This window comes from Cyprinus carpio, chromosome A5 (assembly GCF_018340385.1).
Source record: "Cyprinus carpio isolate SPL01 chromosome A5, ASM1834038v1, whole genome shotgun sequence".
Lineage (NCBI taxonomy): Eukaryota > Metazoa > Chordata > Actinopteri > Cypriniformes > Cyprinidae > Cyprinus > Cyprinus carpio.
Genome location: NC_056576.1, coordinates 35,030,070 through 35,047,894, shown reverse-complemented (window position 1 = coordinate 35,047,894; position 17,825 = coordinate 35,030,070). Strand labels below are relative to the sequence as shown.

The window sequence follows — 17,825 nt, the reverse complement described above, 5'->3', positions numbered from 1 at the left end:
GAAATACTCAAAACAAATAAAAATGGCAAAAACATTACAAAAGTTTTAAATACAATTATAATGAAACAGAAAATATATATAAAAAGTGGACACTTTCAAGAGTGTTACAGACAGAGATTTATCCTCATCTTTCAACTGAGGGGTTTGAAGTCAAATGACCTGCCAATATGACACACACACACACACACACGAATGTCACAAAAAGACACTTTATGAAGCTAGAGTTTATAGACATCATCTGTTTACGGTCAGATGGAGAAGAAAAGTTCTGATCCGTTACAGAAAGAGGAAGAAGGAAGCGCTGAGCTGAATCTAGACACCTTCACCTGCATCAGGTGCTCAGAACAAGCCCCGCCCCTCATAGCCACAGCCCCACCCACCAGAGCCCCTGAAACTTCTCACAAACCTCTTCAGTTTGTTCACGTCTGTGGGCGTTTTTCACTGCGAGGGTCACACGTTCAGTTAAAATCACAGCAACTGTTTACACGTGTGTGGAAATATGTCACACGTTCAGGGCGAATCTCAGTGACAAAAATGGCCCAGACTACACCATTTGACTCAAATGCCTGCTGACACTGTAACAAACACACTTTGTGTTTCTGCCGTTGGCCAGATAAAGAGATACTGAAGCATGATCACTGAAGACACTCTTCTAACGAGCAGCGACCACGTCTTCCAGATAATGACTACAGTACGGTGCAGGAATGTGGACAGGATTGATTTTAACCAGCTAGGTCTGAAGAGTTGTGCTGCCTGCAGTTAAAACAGTCATATTGCCTGAAGACGTTAAAGCATGTGTATCTGAATTTGAAATTGATTCCAGCATTACATTGATGTGTAACCCTAAAACCAGACAAACACAGTGTTAGGTAGTAACCCGAGACCTGAACGTCCAACACAACCAGACATTTTCCAGCTTCAGTTTCAATGCCCAAATTTGAATGTGAAAGTGTAACGTGAAGTGAGTCAAGAGTCACGCTTCTCCAAACTGAGCAGAGTAATACTGAATCCATAAATCTAAAGTTAATACGCTTAATTACTAATCTAGTTTACACGTTTAATTATGCACTTTTGAATCTCAAATTCATTTACAGTTCATATTTTTAATAATGAATCAATGAATCTAAAGTTCACATGCTGAACTATGAATCTCCAGTTCTAGTCAAAGAAAGAGCTGATAGCTACATGTTGAATATACATGCGCTTTCAAACCTGTCCCGTAACGATGCTCCTTGACGCAGCTGATAAACCTGACTGAATCTGTGTTTCATGATGTGTATTTGTGTGTAAAACGTTCTGCAGCTTCACACTCTTAATAATGAAGGTTCTTTATTGGCACTGATGGTTTCACAAAGAACCTTTAAATCCAGGAAAACTTTAAATGGCACAACTTAAAAATATAGTAGAAAAAGTTCTGCAGATTATTTTTAAAAAGATTATTAGAATAATGTGAACCCAAAATGATTGTTCTGGTGTAGGGATGAAACGATTAACGATTACCAAAATATCACATCTTCATATTTTTAGTATCATCAAAAATTCGATTACCACGATTTGAACAATTTATGATAAATAAATACTGTCCAGCATAAAGCACAGTTTTAAGTAACAGTCTCAGTGCAGTTTTTCTTTGGCCAAAAAACGAACCAAATTTGCATGCCCTGCTGTAAAGTTATGACCAGTTGATGAAAAACAAGCTCATGTGGATTCTACACATTTAAACATTTTAGATAAGCTATCTAGAATTATTTATGGTCATATAAAATACACACAATCATTTATTAATCAGTTATCATTTTGAAAACACTTTATTTAAGAGGTTTACCATTTTATGAAACCTTTTCAAAGCTTTATTTGAACATTCCTTACACGTTATTAGATAAACTGCTGTCAGTCACGTTGTCCAGACATCATTGGTAATGTTATTGTTTTAGTGTTTATGCAAACAAAAAGTCATTTTATTTGTTGTTTTTTGATTTTAAATATAAAACTTGGTGAAAAGATTTATGTGTCAGTACTTTTTGAACATTTCCAGCACATTTTAACAATAAAGTGATAATTAATTTTGGTCACTTTAATCATGACAAGAAATTCTCTAACCCATCTGTAAGTGTGACATCGCTTTGAAAACCCTTTTGTAAGCTTTATTTTTTATTTTTTTTGCTTTTATTAAACTGTTTATTTAAACACATAATTTCACCATTTAGTGCTTGTTGGGTATCTGATGGCAATTTCTGTGGGTTTTTATAATAGGGGGTTTCTATTTATACAAAAACAAGGTCTGTGCTAAATATAGATGTCAGGATAGATGTTTTGCCCTTGCATGTAAATCACACCCACCCACCCACACACACACACACACAAACCTCTTGGCTAGCACTTTTTTCCAGGGATTTCAGAACAGCGTAACAGATATTGCGTCATCGGGCAGGCGTGGCCTATTTGATAATTTGCATAGGTCAAGATCATGCGCAGATTGGGAGGAAAGCCGTTTGCTAAAATTGCTTCAAACAGCGTTACTTCTCCGAGATCATGGGTGTTTTTCATATTATATTCATACTGTTACAACTTAAGGTAACCTTTCCGCTATCGAGGGTGTTTCGTGTAAAATTACATTAATACAGTTATATTCAGATACCTGTCCTGATCTCAGGTGTTTCATGTCAAATTACATTAATACAGTTATATTCAGATCCCTGTCCTGATCTCAGTGTTTCATGTCAAATTACATTAATACAGTTATATTCAGATACCTGTCCTGATCTCAGGTTTTTCATGTCAGATTACATTAATACAGTTAGTCAAGTCAAGTCAAGTCATCTTTATTTATATAGCGCTTTAAACAAAAAAGTCAGATAAAAAGATTGCGTCAATTAGCAATACAGTTAGTCAAGAACAACATCTAATTAGGCTTTAAACAAAAAAGATTGCATCAAAGCAATGCAAAATGACAACAGTTCAAAGGCAGTGACAGTTAAAGGCAGTTCATCATTGAATTCAGTGATGTCATCATGCAGCTCAGTTCAGTTTAAATAGTATCTGTGCAATAATTTGCAATCAAGTCAACGATATCGCTTTAAATGAAGTGTCCCCAACTAAGCAAGCCAGAGGCAACAGCGGCAAGGAACCAAAACTCCATCAGTGAGAGAATGGAGAAAAAACCTTGGGAGAAACCAGGCTCAGTTGGGGGGCCAGTTCTCCTCTGACCAGACGAAACCAGCAGTTCAATTCCAGGCTGCAGCAAAGTCAGGTTGTGCAGAAGAATCATCTGTTTCCCGTGGTCTTGTCCCGGTGGTCGTCTGAGACAAGGTCTTTACAGGCGATCTGTCTCTGGGGCTCTAGTCCTGGTCTCCTCTGTCTTTCAGGGCTGTAGAGGTCCTTTCTAGGTGCTGATCCACCATCTGATCTGGATACGTACTGGATCCGGGTGATTGCAGTGACCCTCTGACTTGGATACAGACTGGATCTGGTGGCTACGGTGACCTCGGAATAAGAGAGAAACAGACTAATATGAGCATAGATGCCATTCTTCTAATGATGTAGCAAGTACATCGGATGTTATGGGAAGTGTTCCCGGTTCCGGTTTACCTAATTAATGCAGCCTAAAAATCCTTTAACGGATTTGGATATTAGAAGTGTATTAGTATGTTATATGTAAGCCAGGTTAAAGAGATGGGTCTTTAATCTAGATTTAAACTGCAAGAGTGTGTCTGCCTCCCGAACATTGTTAGGGTAGGTTATTCCAGAGTTTGGGCGCTAAATAGGAGAAGGATCTGCCGCCCGCAGTTGACTTTGATATTCTAGGTATTATCAAATTGCCAGAGTTTTGAGAACGGAGCGGACGTGAAGGACTATAATGTAACAAGAGCTCGTTCAAATACTGAGGTGCTAAACTATTCAGGGCTTTATAAGTAATAAGCAAGATTTTAAAATCTATACAATGTTTGATAGGGAGCCAGTGCAGTGTTGACAGGACCGGGCTAATATGATCATACTTCCTGGTTCTAGTAAGAACTCTAGCTGCTGCATTTTGGACTAACTGGAGTTTGTTTATTAAGCGTGCAGAACAACCACCCAATAGAGCATTACAATAGTCTAACCTTGAGGTCATAAACGCACGGATTAACATTTCTGCATTTGACATTGTGAGCATAGGCCATAATTTAGATATATTTTTGAGATGGAAAAATGCAGTTTTACAAATGCTAGAAACGTGGCGTTCTAAGGAAAGGTTGCTATCAAATAGCACACCTAGGTTCCTAACTGATGACGAAGAATTGACAGAACAGACATCAAGGCTTAGACAGTGTTCTAGGTTATTACATGCAGAGCTTTTAGGCCCTATAATTAACACCTCTGTTTTTTCAGAATTTAGCAGTAAGAAATTACTCGTCATCCAGTTTTTTATATCGACTATGCATTCCGTTAGGTTTTTCAAATTGGTATGTTTCGCCAGGCCGTGAAGAAATATAGAGCTGAGTATCATCAGCATAATAGTGAAAGCTAACACCGTGTTTCCTGATGATATCTCCCAAGGGTAACATGTAAAGCGTGAAGAGTAACGGCCCTAGTACTGAGCCTTGCGGTACTCCATACTGCACTTGTGAACGATATGATACCTCTTCATTCACTGCTACGAATTGATGGCGGTCATATAAGTACGATTTAAACCATGCTAATGCACTTCCATTAAGGCCAAAAAGTGTTCTAGTCTATGCAAAAGAATGGTGTGGTCAATAGTGTCGAACGCAGCACTAAGATCCAATAGCACTAATAGAGAGATACAACCACGATCAGATGATAAGAGCAGGTAATTTGTAACTCTAAGGAGAGCAGTCTCAGTGCTATGATACGGTCTAAATCCTGACTGGAAATCCTCACAGATGCCATTTTTCTCTAAGAAGGAATATAATTGTGAGGATACTACCTTTTCTAGTATCTTTGAAAGAAAAGGGAGATTCGAGATCGGTCTATAATTAACTAGTTCTTTGGGGTCAAGTTGTGGTTTTTTTGATGAGAGGCTTAATAACAGCCAGTTTGAAGGATTTTGGGACATACCCTAATAACAATGAGGAATTAATAATAGTCAGAAGAGCATCTATGACTTCTGGAAGCACCTCTTTTAGGAGCTTAGATGGAATAGGGTCTAACATACATGTTGTTGGTTTAGATGATTTAACAAGTTTATACATTTCTTCCTCTCCTACAGTAGAGAATGAGTGGAACTGTTCCTCAGGGGATCTATAGTGCACTGTCTGATGTGATACTGTAGCTGATGGCTGCATGCTTACAATTTTATCTCTAATAGTATCGACTTTAGAAGTAAAGTAGTTCATAAAGTCATTACTGCTGTGATATTGAGAAATGTCAACACTTGTTGATGCTTTAATTTTCGTTATTTTAGCCACTGTATTGAATAAATACCTGGGGTTATGTTTATTTTCTTCTAAAAGAGACAAAAATTAATCAGATTTAGCAGTTTTTAATGCTTTTCTGTAAGATAGGTTACTTTCCCTCCAAGCAATACGAAATACTTCTAGTTTTGTTTTCCTCTAGCTGCGCTCCATTTTCCGGGCTGCTCTCTTTAGGGTGCGAGTGTGCTCATTACAGCACGTCGTCAGACTGTTTTCATTAACCTTCCTTAAGCGTAAAGGAGCAACTGTATTTAAAATGCTAGAAAAGAGAGAGTCCATAGTTTCTGTTACATCATCAAGTTGTTCTGAGGTTTTGGATATGCCAAGGAATTGGGATACATCAGGAAGATTACATAAAAAGCAGTCTTTTGTGGTAGAAGTGATGGTTCTACCATACTTGTAACAAGAAGTGGAATTTACAGTTTTAGCTATATGAAGTTTGCACAAAACTAAATAATGATCTGAGATATCATCGCTTGGCTGCATAATTTCAACACCATCAACATCAATTCCATGTGACAGTATTAAATCTAGAGTATGATTTCGACAATGAGTAGGTCCTGAGACGTGTTGTCTAACCCCAATAGAGTTCAGAATGTCTATAAATGCTGATCCCAATGCATCTTTTTCATTATCAACATGGATATTAAAATCACCAACAATTAAAACTTTATCTGCAGCCAGCACTAACTCGGATGTAAAATCAGCAAACTCTTTAATAAAGTCTGTATGGTGCCCTGGTGGCCTGTATACAGTAGCCAGTACAAACATCACAGGGGATTTATCATTAACGTCTCAGGTTACGAATGTAACCATGGTTCCCTGAGTAGGGAACGAGACACTGTGTCCTCTAGGGGTCGCTATGGGAAACACCTCGTTGTGACCCGTGTCTGAAGCATACAATGAAAAAACATCAACGAGTTGGCCGGCGACAGCCTCTGACGTCACTACCGGTGCGACTATAAAACAGGCACCGGGAAAACATGTCATTCACTTCTTCGTCTGAAGCTTGCGTCCGAAGCATGGCAGGGAGCTAGAGGACGCGGTGTCTCATTCCCTACTCAGGGAACCATGGTTACATTCGTAACCTGAGACGTTCCCTTTCAAGGGAACTTCGAACTGCGTCCTCTAGGGGTCGCTATGGGGAACAGTATACCCACGCCGCCGTGCTGAGGGGAGAGTGCAGGCCAGAATCATGGTGAACACTAAGTACCAACTCTACCATTTCAATGGGAGTTGCCCCCGGGACGTTTAGACGGCTGTCTGTGACAATACACCTTACGGCCAAAGGCCTAAGCTACATACCCAACTTAATTGTTAGGGCCTCGGCCCGGTGGTAGAGATAAAGGCTTGGAATCAGGAAAGATTCCTTTAAAGGGATACGGCTAGGAACCTAGCATTTTATACTAAGTCTTGCCTGTCACACAGGGGCTACAGCTTGCTTCCGCAAAAGCTTGCTGAAGGAGCTGTCTCAACAGATCTCCAGTAGCAACACCCTGTTTAGATAAGTATCCTGGGATACATGGGTGGAGTGGTGCCCAAGATGAACGGGGCTTTTACCAACTCAAGAAAGGGCGCGAAGCAACCGCGCAAAGCCCTCACCATATAGGATTTTAGAAAGAACGCAGAATACTAGCATGCGAACTTACCACAGTGTGGATTTCAGAAAGTGTGCAAAGACTTCACGTGCACACTTACCATAGCATGGATTTTCAAATACTATTCTATGGAAGGGCTCTCGTGGCACTCTGATAGAGCAGCTCATAGATGGAATGGTGCATCTCAAAAAAGTATGTTTGAGAGTCATCAACTCGATCTGTGGAAATAATGCTGGAGCGCTCTGGGAAAAACAGTGAACTCAGTCTCATATGAGAGGAGAACTCCTGAATCCAGAGTAGCACGCTCATAGGCGACCCTTCTTGGAAAAGGGGAGCGCTGCTAAACTACCACGAGAATCGCCCGAATAGCCCCTCATGTTGAGGGAAGCGATGCTTGACGTGTATAAACAAATACACACTGGCTGAATGGAGCCCAAGGAACCAAGGTCTAATCATCTCATGAAAGGGAATGAGGCGGAGCGCGTAACCCTTACCATACAGGATTTCAGAAAGTGCGCAGAGTCTTGCATGCACACTTACCAATACGTGGATTTTTAGAAAGTGTGCAAAGTGTTCACGTGCACACTGACCACCATGTGGCTTTCAGAAAGTACACAGAGCTTAGCGTGTGTACCTAAAGGTTCCTAAGCATCGCAGAGGCGCTGAACCGCACGGGAGAGGCAAGCTCAAGTTTTACAAACCTCTAGCGAGGGGAGCATCACCTGAGGCAGCATATACACGAAGACTTCTGTAACTGCCACCTTCACTTCCCGCTGGATGGGACAGCACCTAAGCGGCCAGGAGACCCCTCAGGGTGACCTGGCGGGACATCCATGAAATTCCCTGCAGTGCTGTGCCAGGCCTGATGATCAAGGAGGCTCCCGCAGAAACCTGTGATCTCAGCCGCCTAATACCGGAACATGAAGCCGGATGGCTGGTGCTGACGAGTGTTTAGTAAACACTGTAACTGAGCACTGCAAATGAAACTCACAGAGTTTATTAGTAGACACATAACAACCAGCAATTTACACATAAGTATATAAAGAAAGGGTTATTTTTTTCCCACCCTCCTGCGCTGGAGCCCCGCTCAAGGGGCGCCTCCTTTTAGTCCGGACCATCAGTAAGGTGGTTGCTATGAACATAGAACCAGCCAAGAACATTATAGGTCCAGCATAGGAGACTGTTATGCGTTTAGAGGTTTCCACCTAACCTCGATCAGGTGGAGAGCTGGTGGTTACAGGGGAATTAGTAAGGGGAGGATAAAAGCAGAAATTAAAAATCCCTAAAGGGAACGAGTAGATACCTCAGTATCACTCTGACTCAGACGAGAACGCTGCCTCGTCTGGATCACATCCCTTAGGTCCTGCTTACCCCCTTGTGACCCACAATTCCTCTTAACCCTGCCCGCAGGTGGGGGAGGAGCGCGAGTCGCGACACTAGCCTTCTGTGCCCGTCTTTGATCCTCAGATCGAGACAGGCCAGGATCCCTATGTTGTTCGGGCTCAGACCTGGACCTTCGTGGAACTGAAAGCAGTGGAGTGCGCCTTCGTCTTCCCGAACTTCTCGATCACGTCTCAACGGAAATACCGAAAAGTTCAGAAGGCGAAACCTGAGCTTCGAGAAGAAAGCCTTATCTTTCTTCCCGATGTCTGCCAGGTTCATCCACAGAAGTCTCTCCGCCATCACCATGGCCGCCATAGTCCTGCGCTTGGCAGAGGCGGCCTGCTTGGTAGCCCGGAGAGAGGCCTGTGGTGCGGCGCAGCTCGGCTACCTGATCAGGAAAAAGGCGTTCGCCTCTATCCAGGTCTCTTAGCAGATCAGTCTGATATGCTTGAAGCATTTATTTTGTAATAAAGCCACAGCCTGACCTGCTGCTGCGTATGCCTTGCCATTTAACCCTCTGAAGTCGATTAACGCGTATACGCGTTTTGGGGTATTTTCTCCTGATAACCCCGAAAAGAACTTAAATTACACTTTCAGTTTTGATCGTACAGATAAGAGCAATACATCAATCGAATCTGTAAAGGGTCTACTTTTTTTTGTATACAGACATAATAACAACAAAACTTTGTGCACTTATAAAATAAAGATAACAAACAAGGAGTGCTGTCTGCAGCCTTTGTCTGCGCTGATCTTCAGTTACAAACGCGTCATTAAAATGAACTGTAACTCAGTGAATATTCAACGACGAGACATGAGAGAGATATCTATAGAAAGCCTGACATGTCTACTTTTAAACTAAACAAGTGCTGCTGAAAACAAATATTCTGTGATAAAGTAATCTATATGAAAACAACGCGATGTCCGTTTTTCACTTCTCCCTTCATTATCTTCTAATGCGACCACGCCCCCGCGCCGAGCGCGCTTTTGAGATTCAAATGTTTCACTGAAGCGCGCGGCTTTTGAATACGCCCACACAACAGAAGACAACGCAGCGAGATTGTTCTTCAAGTTTTTTTTATATTTTACTGTTTGCTTCGCGATGAGAGGAATAATACATAATTCACCCCAAAAAGATGTGATGTGGTTGAGGATTTGAGATTTGGATTTCCTCAGAAAAAAGAATGAAGCACTTTATTCAGCAGAGATCATAAACATGAGTAAGTCTCTTTTTATTTATTTATATACTTGTACTAGTTTTCACATAACGTGTAAACATTTTACTAGTTAGACTTTTTCCCAAAGACTTTTTCCAAACTATAATTCCTGACTAAATGTATAATCAAGTGAAATATTATGAAGTTTCAATAACAATACACACTACTATACCATTCAAAAGCTTGATGTAAATAATATAAATGTAACAATAAATGTAACTGTAACAAATGTAACAATCATTGCTGTTCATTCAATTTATCCCCCCTAAAAAACCTAAAAAAAATATTCTCAGCTCTTTTCAACATTAATAATAATAATAATAATAATAATAATAATAATGATGATAATAAATAAAATAATAACAATAAATTTTTTTTTGTAGAAAATAAGATTGTTAAAAGGATTTCTGAAGGATTGTGTGACTGGAGTAATGATGCAAAAAATTCAGTTTGAAAGTCAGCTCTGATTTTTCCTAATAAACTGTTTAACTGCACTCACAAGTGAATATTAAATTATGTTGTGGGATAATTAAATATATTCTAAATAAACTACAAACATAAAATTATATACATTTATTTTGTCCTCACATTCTTTCTTGTAACTCTTCCCTCTCAGTGACAAACCTGACTGAATGGCTCATTATGCAGCTCATTATGCAGGCCTTTGTCTTCTCAGGTGTGAATTCATGATAGTTGACGCCTACTCTCATATGACTTTTACCAACAAAAAGTGTCTTAGAAAATTTAAATCAATATATTGTTTTCTGTAAGTGAGTAAACAAGATGATTTTCACATCATTTAGAAAAAAAAAAATTCTAGGCTACAAGCTCCAGTTCTCAAAATTCCTGGGAACCAATTTTCTGTATGTGTTTTATTGCCTTATTCAAGTGATTTAACATTTTTTAGTTTTTCACTGACCACGCATAACATTTTTTTTTTCTCAAAAACACAATCATGTACATACATGCTGCTCACATATTATTATAGCCTAGTTTGTGCTGATTACAGTGAGATTAGACTTTAGCCATTTAGATATTTATAAGAAACTGAAAAATGCACAAATGTCAGGGCATGTGGCATAAAGTCTGGTTCAGTTTGCAGATTTTAGACAAAACATCCAAAAACAAGATGCATTGCTTGAAGGGGCTTAGATGGCAAGGAGGGAGATTAAGAGATGATGTCTCCCCCGCAGAATGAAAGCTCTTTCTACAGGGAGCATCCTCTCATAGCCGTTTTCGCGCACTGCCTCGATGTCGGCAAAACTCTTATGCTGAAACCGATGGATGTGAGAAGAAAATGGCCTCTTTCATTTCCTTTCGATCTCTGTATGGAGATCAGGCAGAAATGGAAGGCTCACCTGAGCTGGAGGGCTATGTTCAGAAAGATAACGTTCATCGAGGCGCGATCCATAACCTCCAACAGCTCTACATACGCAGGGCAGGAGAATTGAGAAGGCTCAGCCTCAGCTTCTTCACCATCCTTAAATATCTCCTGCTTTTCCTGTGTAAAAACCCAGCAGAGCACTAACCTCAGTATCAGAAAGTGTTAAAGATATAACATCATCCTCCCGAGGCTCTCTCTCGTCCGCCGCCATTATGAGCGCGAAAGGGAAAGTTCCTCTTTAAACCATTCAGACAGATCCACCTGAAATTCTCACAAGCTCATTCTCCTCCGTGTCTCAGCAGCGGCGGGTCCTGAACCGCGGGAAGCAGATGGCTGCCTTTTTTTTTTTTTTTTCCTCGGAAAGAGAGACGAACGAGAGCGGAGCTTTTTCCTTGAAAAAACGCTCACAATGCACACAGATTGCCTCCTCAAAGACATCGTGTGCGTGCTCTTTACCCAAACAAATCACGTAAAGATCGTGTGTGTCATCGGGTGTCAAATAACGCCGACACGGATGCATACATTGTCTAAACGCTTGCTAGTTGTCGCCATGATAGACAGAGAATGAGCGCTCTTACCGGTTCTTTCAGATGCACGCTTCAAACAAAACAGTCAGTGAAGACGAAGAAGAGAATGACGTGTTTTCCCGGTGCCTGTTTTATAGTCGCACCGGTAGTGACGTCAGAGGCTGTCGCCGGCCAACTCGTTGGTGTTTTTTCATTGTATGCTTCAGACACGGGTCACGACGAGGTGTTCCCCATAGTGACCCCTAGAGGACGCAGTTCGAAGTTCCCTTGAAAGGGAACATTTGTTTCTCTGGATAATGTTATATTAAGCACCAATACTTCAAACGAGTTATGCTTGAAGCCTGCCCTCTGAGAAATCCTGAAAACATTGTTATAAATTGAAACAACACCTCGCCCTTTACCTTTTGGACGTGGCTCATGTTTATAACAGTAATCTTGGGGTGTAGACTCATTTAAAACAATGTAATCATCAGGTTTTAGCCAGGTTTCTGTCAAACAGAGTGCATCTAGATTATGATCAGTGATCATATTATTTACAAAAAGTGCTTTCGTAGAAAGGGACCTGATATTCAATAAGCCAAGATTTATCATTTGTTTATCCGTATTGTATCTGTTTTTTATTTGTTGAACCTCAATTAAATTGTTGCTCTTAAATTGGTTTGGACGTTTTTTGTATTTTCTAGCCCGGGGAACAGACACAGTCTCTATAGTGTGATATCTAGGTGAAAGAGTCTCTATGTGCTAAGAATTAACTGACTTCTGTGACGTGAGGCAGCTAGCAGACGGTCGGTTTAGCCAGTCTGTCTGCTTCCTGACCTGGGCCCCAGTTAGTCAAGTTCAAACTCTAAGACTATGTGCCATATTTCTAGAAAGAAAAGCGGCACCACCCCAGGAGGGATGAAGACCATCTCTTTTCAACAGGTCAGGTCTGCCCCAAAAGCTTGTCCAATTGTCTATGAAACCTATGTTATTCTGCAGGCACCACTTAGACATCCAGCCATTGAGTGACGACAGTCTGCTATGTATCTCATCACTACGGTAAGCAGGGAGGGGACCAGAGCATATTACACTGTCTGACATCGTGCTTGCAAGTTCACACACCTCTTTAATGTTATTTTTAGTGATCTCCGACTGGCGAAGTCGAACATCATTAGCACCGGCATGAATAACAATCTTACTGTATTTACGTTTAGCATTAGCCAGCACTTTTAAATTTGCTAAGATGTCAGGCGCTCTGGCTCCCGGTAAACATTGGACTATGGTGGCTGGTGTCTCTATTTTCACATTCCTTACAATAGAATCGCCAATAACTAGAGCACTTTCATCAGGTTTCTCAGTGGGTGCTTCACTGAGTGGGGAGAACCTGTTTAATGTTTTGATCGGAACAGAAGAGTGGTGTTTTGACCCCCGACTATGCCGTCTCACAGTCACCCAGTTGCCCTACTGCAGAGGTGCTGTTACCGGAACCGAACAATGTAAAGGACTCCCTGAGCTAGACGCATCCAAAGCCGTATCTAGAGCCCTCACATTCTTACTGTCCTCAATTAAAGTTTCGATGCGTGTCTCTAATTCGGAAATCTTCTCTGTCAGCCTAACCATTTCCCTGCATTTATCACATGTGAATCCCTCATCACCGACAGAGATAGATAAACTATACATGTGGCAAGCAGTGCAAATAACAATAGCAGGAGAAGCCATTACTCACCGTGCTTGATGAAAGGTTCTTACCACAGTTGTTTGATGAACTTGTGAAAACCGGAGAGAGAGAGTAACGAGAGAGAGGAGAGGAGGAAAGAAAACAGCGATAGGCACAAATGGAAACGCTAATGACAAGCTAACGAGTGCTAATGCGATGCAGGTGCACTGCACTCGCGGATTTAAAATAAAAGTGAACGATCAAATTAATCAGATTAGATTGATAGATAATATCAGAAATATGGTGGGAATTAAGTTATATTTTATCACTTTAAACAACAGAGAGTGATAGTAATATAAAGATTCTACAGAAAAACCAATTATGACTTCAGATCCCTGTCCTGATCTCAGGTGTTTCATGTCAGATTACATTAATACAGTTACATTCAGATCCCTGTCCTGATCTCAGGTGTTTCGTGTCAAATTACATTAATACAGTTATATTCAGATCCCTGTCCTGATCTCAGTGTTTCATGTCAAATTACATTAACAGTTATGACTTCAGATCCCTGTCCTGATCTCAGGTGTTTCATGTCAGATTACATTAATACAGTTACATTCAGATCCCTGTCCTGATCTCAGTGTTTCATGTCAAACTACATTAATACAGTTATGACTTCAGATCCCTGTCCTGATCTCAGTGTTTCATGTCAGATTACATTAATACAGTTATATTCAGATCCCTGTCCTGATCTCAGTGTTTCATGTCAAACTACATTAATACAGTTATATTCAGATCCCTGTCCTGATCTCAGTGTTTCATGTCAAATTACATTAACAGTTATGACTTCAGATCCCTGTCCAGATCTCAGGTGTTTCATGTCAGATTACATTAATACAGTTATGACTTCAGATCCCTGTCCTGATCTCAGGTGTTTCATGTCAAATTACATTAATACAGTTATGACTTCAGATCCCTGTCCTGATCTCAGGTGTTTCATGTCAAATCACATTAATAGTTTTGACTTCAGATCCCTGTCCTGATCGTTCCATGTTCACAATAAACTATTCAGTTATGGTATACCCATTTCACTTCAGTAAGCTTACTGACTTCACATCCATTCTATCATGAGTTCTATCACACAAGAAAAGTCTGCAGTTAAACCTCAGATTTTATTCATCTCAGTACTTTTCCAAAGCCCACTGCTTGTAAAGAAAACTCTTGTAATTATTCATAATTCCATCCTAAATTGAATTTACACAGAAAGAACTTAAGATATTTGATAATGTTTGAAGGACTGGTTGCTTCAGGGCTTACAGGATCTTCTGAGGTATTATCTCCCAAACCATCACTTTTCTGAAGAGTGGACTGTCACACTACAGAGAAAGAGATCAATAATAAAATACTTGAGGAGTGAAAGGTGTGAACAGGAGCACTGTTGTACATGTCTGAATGTGAGTGGCTTATCAAACCCATGATTATATTGTGATTACCATGGACGTCAATAACCATGTTTGGTTTGTAGTACATAATTTCATCATGTAGAATAATTCTGTCACTGTGCTTTGGATGATGTTTGATTTAGTTTAGTCACCTGCATTTTGCCAGGGACAGGTTCTGCTTTCCTTGCTCCAGACACAGCGATTGTTGCAAAGAACTGTATCACACGTTTGGTGTTGACAGTCTTTCCTGCACCAGAGTGGAAAAGATGGAAAAGAACATATTTTAGAATATTAGAAATGACTTGTTTGAAATGTTAGCATTTACGTAAGTGCTTCTTTAATCTTCAGGCACTGCATTTTCATTCACACCAGAAACCTGATTAATCTGATGTGAAACCGGCATTCATATGTACATGCATGGTTTTATTGGCATTGTCTAATCCTCGTATTCAAGCAACACTGTAAGAACACTGCTTTCTTTCCACACATTTTTATTTTTTACATTAGTTATCCTATTTTTTTCCCAGCACATGCCTATTAGAATGACGCTTATGCATTCACATGTTCATGTAAGTTGCACTCTCCAGCGAAATAGGTTTTAAAGCTGCTTTCTCTCAATTGACTAAACAGCCTTCACTTTAACATGTTTCAGAGTGCTGGTTTCTGCGAAAAATGTTTGAATAAGTGCATGGAAACACATTCAATAATTTAAGTTGCTATACAAAAACCTTTTAATGATCATAGACTACTTATGTAATCAGGATAGATTGATTCTCCCTGTCTGAAATAAGTTCATAGTGTTATTTTATGTTAAACCACTAAACCACTTTTTTTTTTTTTATTGTAAATTTATCAAAATATAGGCAGGCTCATGTTTAACACAATACAGGTCCTTCTCAAAAAATTAGCATATTGTGATAAAAGTTCATTATTTTCCATAATGTAATGATAAAAATTATCTCATATATTTCATATATTTTAGATTCATTGCACACCAACTGAAATATTTCAGGTCTTTTATTGTTTTAATACTGATGATTTTGGCATACAGCTCATCAAAACCCAAAATTCCTATCTCAAAAAATTTGCATATCATGAAAAGGTTCTCTAAACGAGCTATTAACCTAATCATCTGAATCAACTAATTAACTCTAAACACCTGCAAAAGATTCCTGAGGCTTTTAAAAACTCCCAGCCTGGTTCATTACTCAAAACCGCAATCATGGGTAAGACTCCCGACCTGACTGCTGTCCAGAAGGCCATCATTGACACCCTCAAGCGAGAGGGTAAGACACAGAAAGAAATTTCTGAACGAATAGGCTGTTCCCAGAGTGCTGTATCAAGGCACCTCAGTGGGAAGTCTGTGGGAAGGAAAAAGTGTGGCAAAAAAAACGCTGCACAACGAGAAGAGGTGACCGGGACCCTGAGGAAGATTGTGGAGAAGGACCGATTCCAGACCTTGGGGGACCTGCGGAAGCAGTGGACTGAGTCTGGAGTAGAAACATCCAGAGCCACCGTGCACAGGCGTGTGCTTTTGAACCAGAAACAGCGGCAGAAGCGCCTGACCTGGGCTACAGAGAAGCAGCACTGGACTGTTGCTCAGTGGTCCAAAGTACTTTTTTCGGATGAAAGCAAATTTTGCATGTCATTCGGAAATCAAGGTGCCAGAGTCTGGAGGAAGACTGGGCAGAAGGAAATGCCAAAATGCCTGAAGTCCAGTGTCAAGTACCCACAGTCAGTGATGGTCTGGGGTGCCATGTCAGCTGCTGGTGTTGGTCCACTGTGTTTTAACAAGGGCAGGGTCAATGCAGCTAGCTATCAGGAGATTTTGGAGCACTTCATGCTTCCATCTGCTGAAAAGCTTTATGGAGATGAAGATTTCGTTTTTCAGCACGACCTGGCACCTGCTCACAGTGCCAAAACCACTGGTAAATGGTTTACTGACCATGGTATTACTGTGCTCAATTGGCCTGCCAACTCTCCTGACCTGAACCCCATAGAGAATCTGTGGGATATTGTGAAGAGAAAGTTGAGAGACGCAAGACCCAACACTCTGGATGAGCTTAAGGCCGCTATCGAAGCATCCTGGGCCTCCATAACACCTCAGCAGTGCCACAGGCTGATTGCCTCCATGCCACGCCGCATTGAAGCAGTCATTTCTGCAAAAGGATTCCCGACCAAGTATTGAGTGCATAACTGAACATAATTATTTGAAGGTTGACTTTTTTTGTAATTAAAAACACTTTTCTTTTATTGGTCGGATGAAATATGCTAATTTTTTGAGATAGGAATTTTGGGTTTTCATGAGCTGTATGCCAAAAAACAACATTATTAAAACAATAAAAGACCTGAAATATTTCAGTTGGTGTGCAATGAATCTAAAATATATGAAAGTTTAATTTTTATCATTACATTATGGAAGATAATGAACTTTTATCACAATATGCTCATTTTTTGAGAAGGACCTGTATAAGCACACTTCTAAGATGATCACATTCTTTTTCATTGGTTTGCAAATTGGATTGAAAATTTATATCCCCACTTACCAGTGAGCATGAACTGGTAGGCATTGTCAGAGATGGAGAAGATGTGAGGTGGGGCTTCAATCCTCTTTTTGCCTCTGTATCCAGCCACAACAACTGCGTCGTACACTGGGAGCCACTTGTATGGATTGACAGTGACGCAGAACAAGCCAAAGTAGGTCTGAAACGGAGATAGATAGTCCAGTTTTACAATGTTGCCGTCCCATACTAGGAAGAAAACATGATTGATTTAGACTTACGTAGATCATCCATGCTGCATAACGCTCTTTGAGGTTGTACAGCACAGCAGGTTCTTTGAGGTGGGTCATCATGGCCATGTCCTCAATTTTGTCAAACTTGGGAGGATTCATGGGGAAGATTTCAGCTTCTTTTACTGTGAGTGTCTAAAAAGTGAGACATTTACAAAAAATTAAAATGTTTGATTCACGTGGCATAGTATCATGCTAAATTGTTTTACAGAGGATCAACACTTTTTCTAATTGTACTTACTTTCCCACTGTGAGTTTTGACAGTAGCTTTGCCACCCTCTTTACTAACAAGAGTACCCTTCAGGTACATCTCTTCTGGCTCTGCCACAAAGAACACAAATAAAAAATCAAAGGGGGTGTTCTGAGCCTCGATTCTCTCTCTTTCAGGCTTCCGGAGGTAAACGGCCGCCGGCCGAAACACTCCATTTCACCATCT

General features: G+C 40.4%; 1 protein-coding gene across 1 annotated transcript; it reads right to left on the bottom strand.

Annotated features, from left to right (window-relative positions):
- Positions 1-14,469: 14,469 nt before the first annotated feature.
- On the bottom strand, positions 14,470-17,529 carry LOC109062447 (myosin heavy chain, fast skeletal muscle-like). The gene is made up of 4 exons (XM_042757420.1): positions 17,381-17,529; positions 17,145-17,301; positions 14,751-14,845; positions 14,470-14,532 (listed from the first exon to the last, which is right to left on the bottom strand). Exons 1-4 carry the CDS (start codon positions 17,489-17,491, stop codon positions 14,470-14,472), a joined length of 426 nt encoding a protein of 141 aa, XP_042613354.1. The 5' UTR covers positions 17,492-17,529.
- Positions 17,530-17,825: the final 296 nt, after the last annotated feature.

Coding starts and splice junctions, on each gene's coding strand:
- LOC109062447 (XM_042757420.1), bottom strand. CDS start 17,491: ATGAATCCTCCCAAGTTTGACAAAATTGAGGACATGGCCATGATGACC. Junction 17,302..17,380: donor ATGCAGCATGGATGATCTAC/GTAAGTCTAAAT, acceptor TCTCCGTTTCAG/ACCTACTTTGGCTTGTTCTG. Junction 14,533..14,750: donor CTGTCCCTGGCAAAATGCAG/GTGACTAAACTA, acceptor CTTTCTCTGTAG/TGTGACAGTCCACTCTTCAG.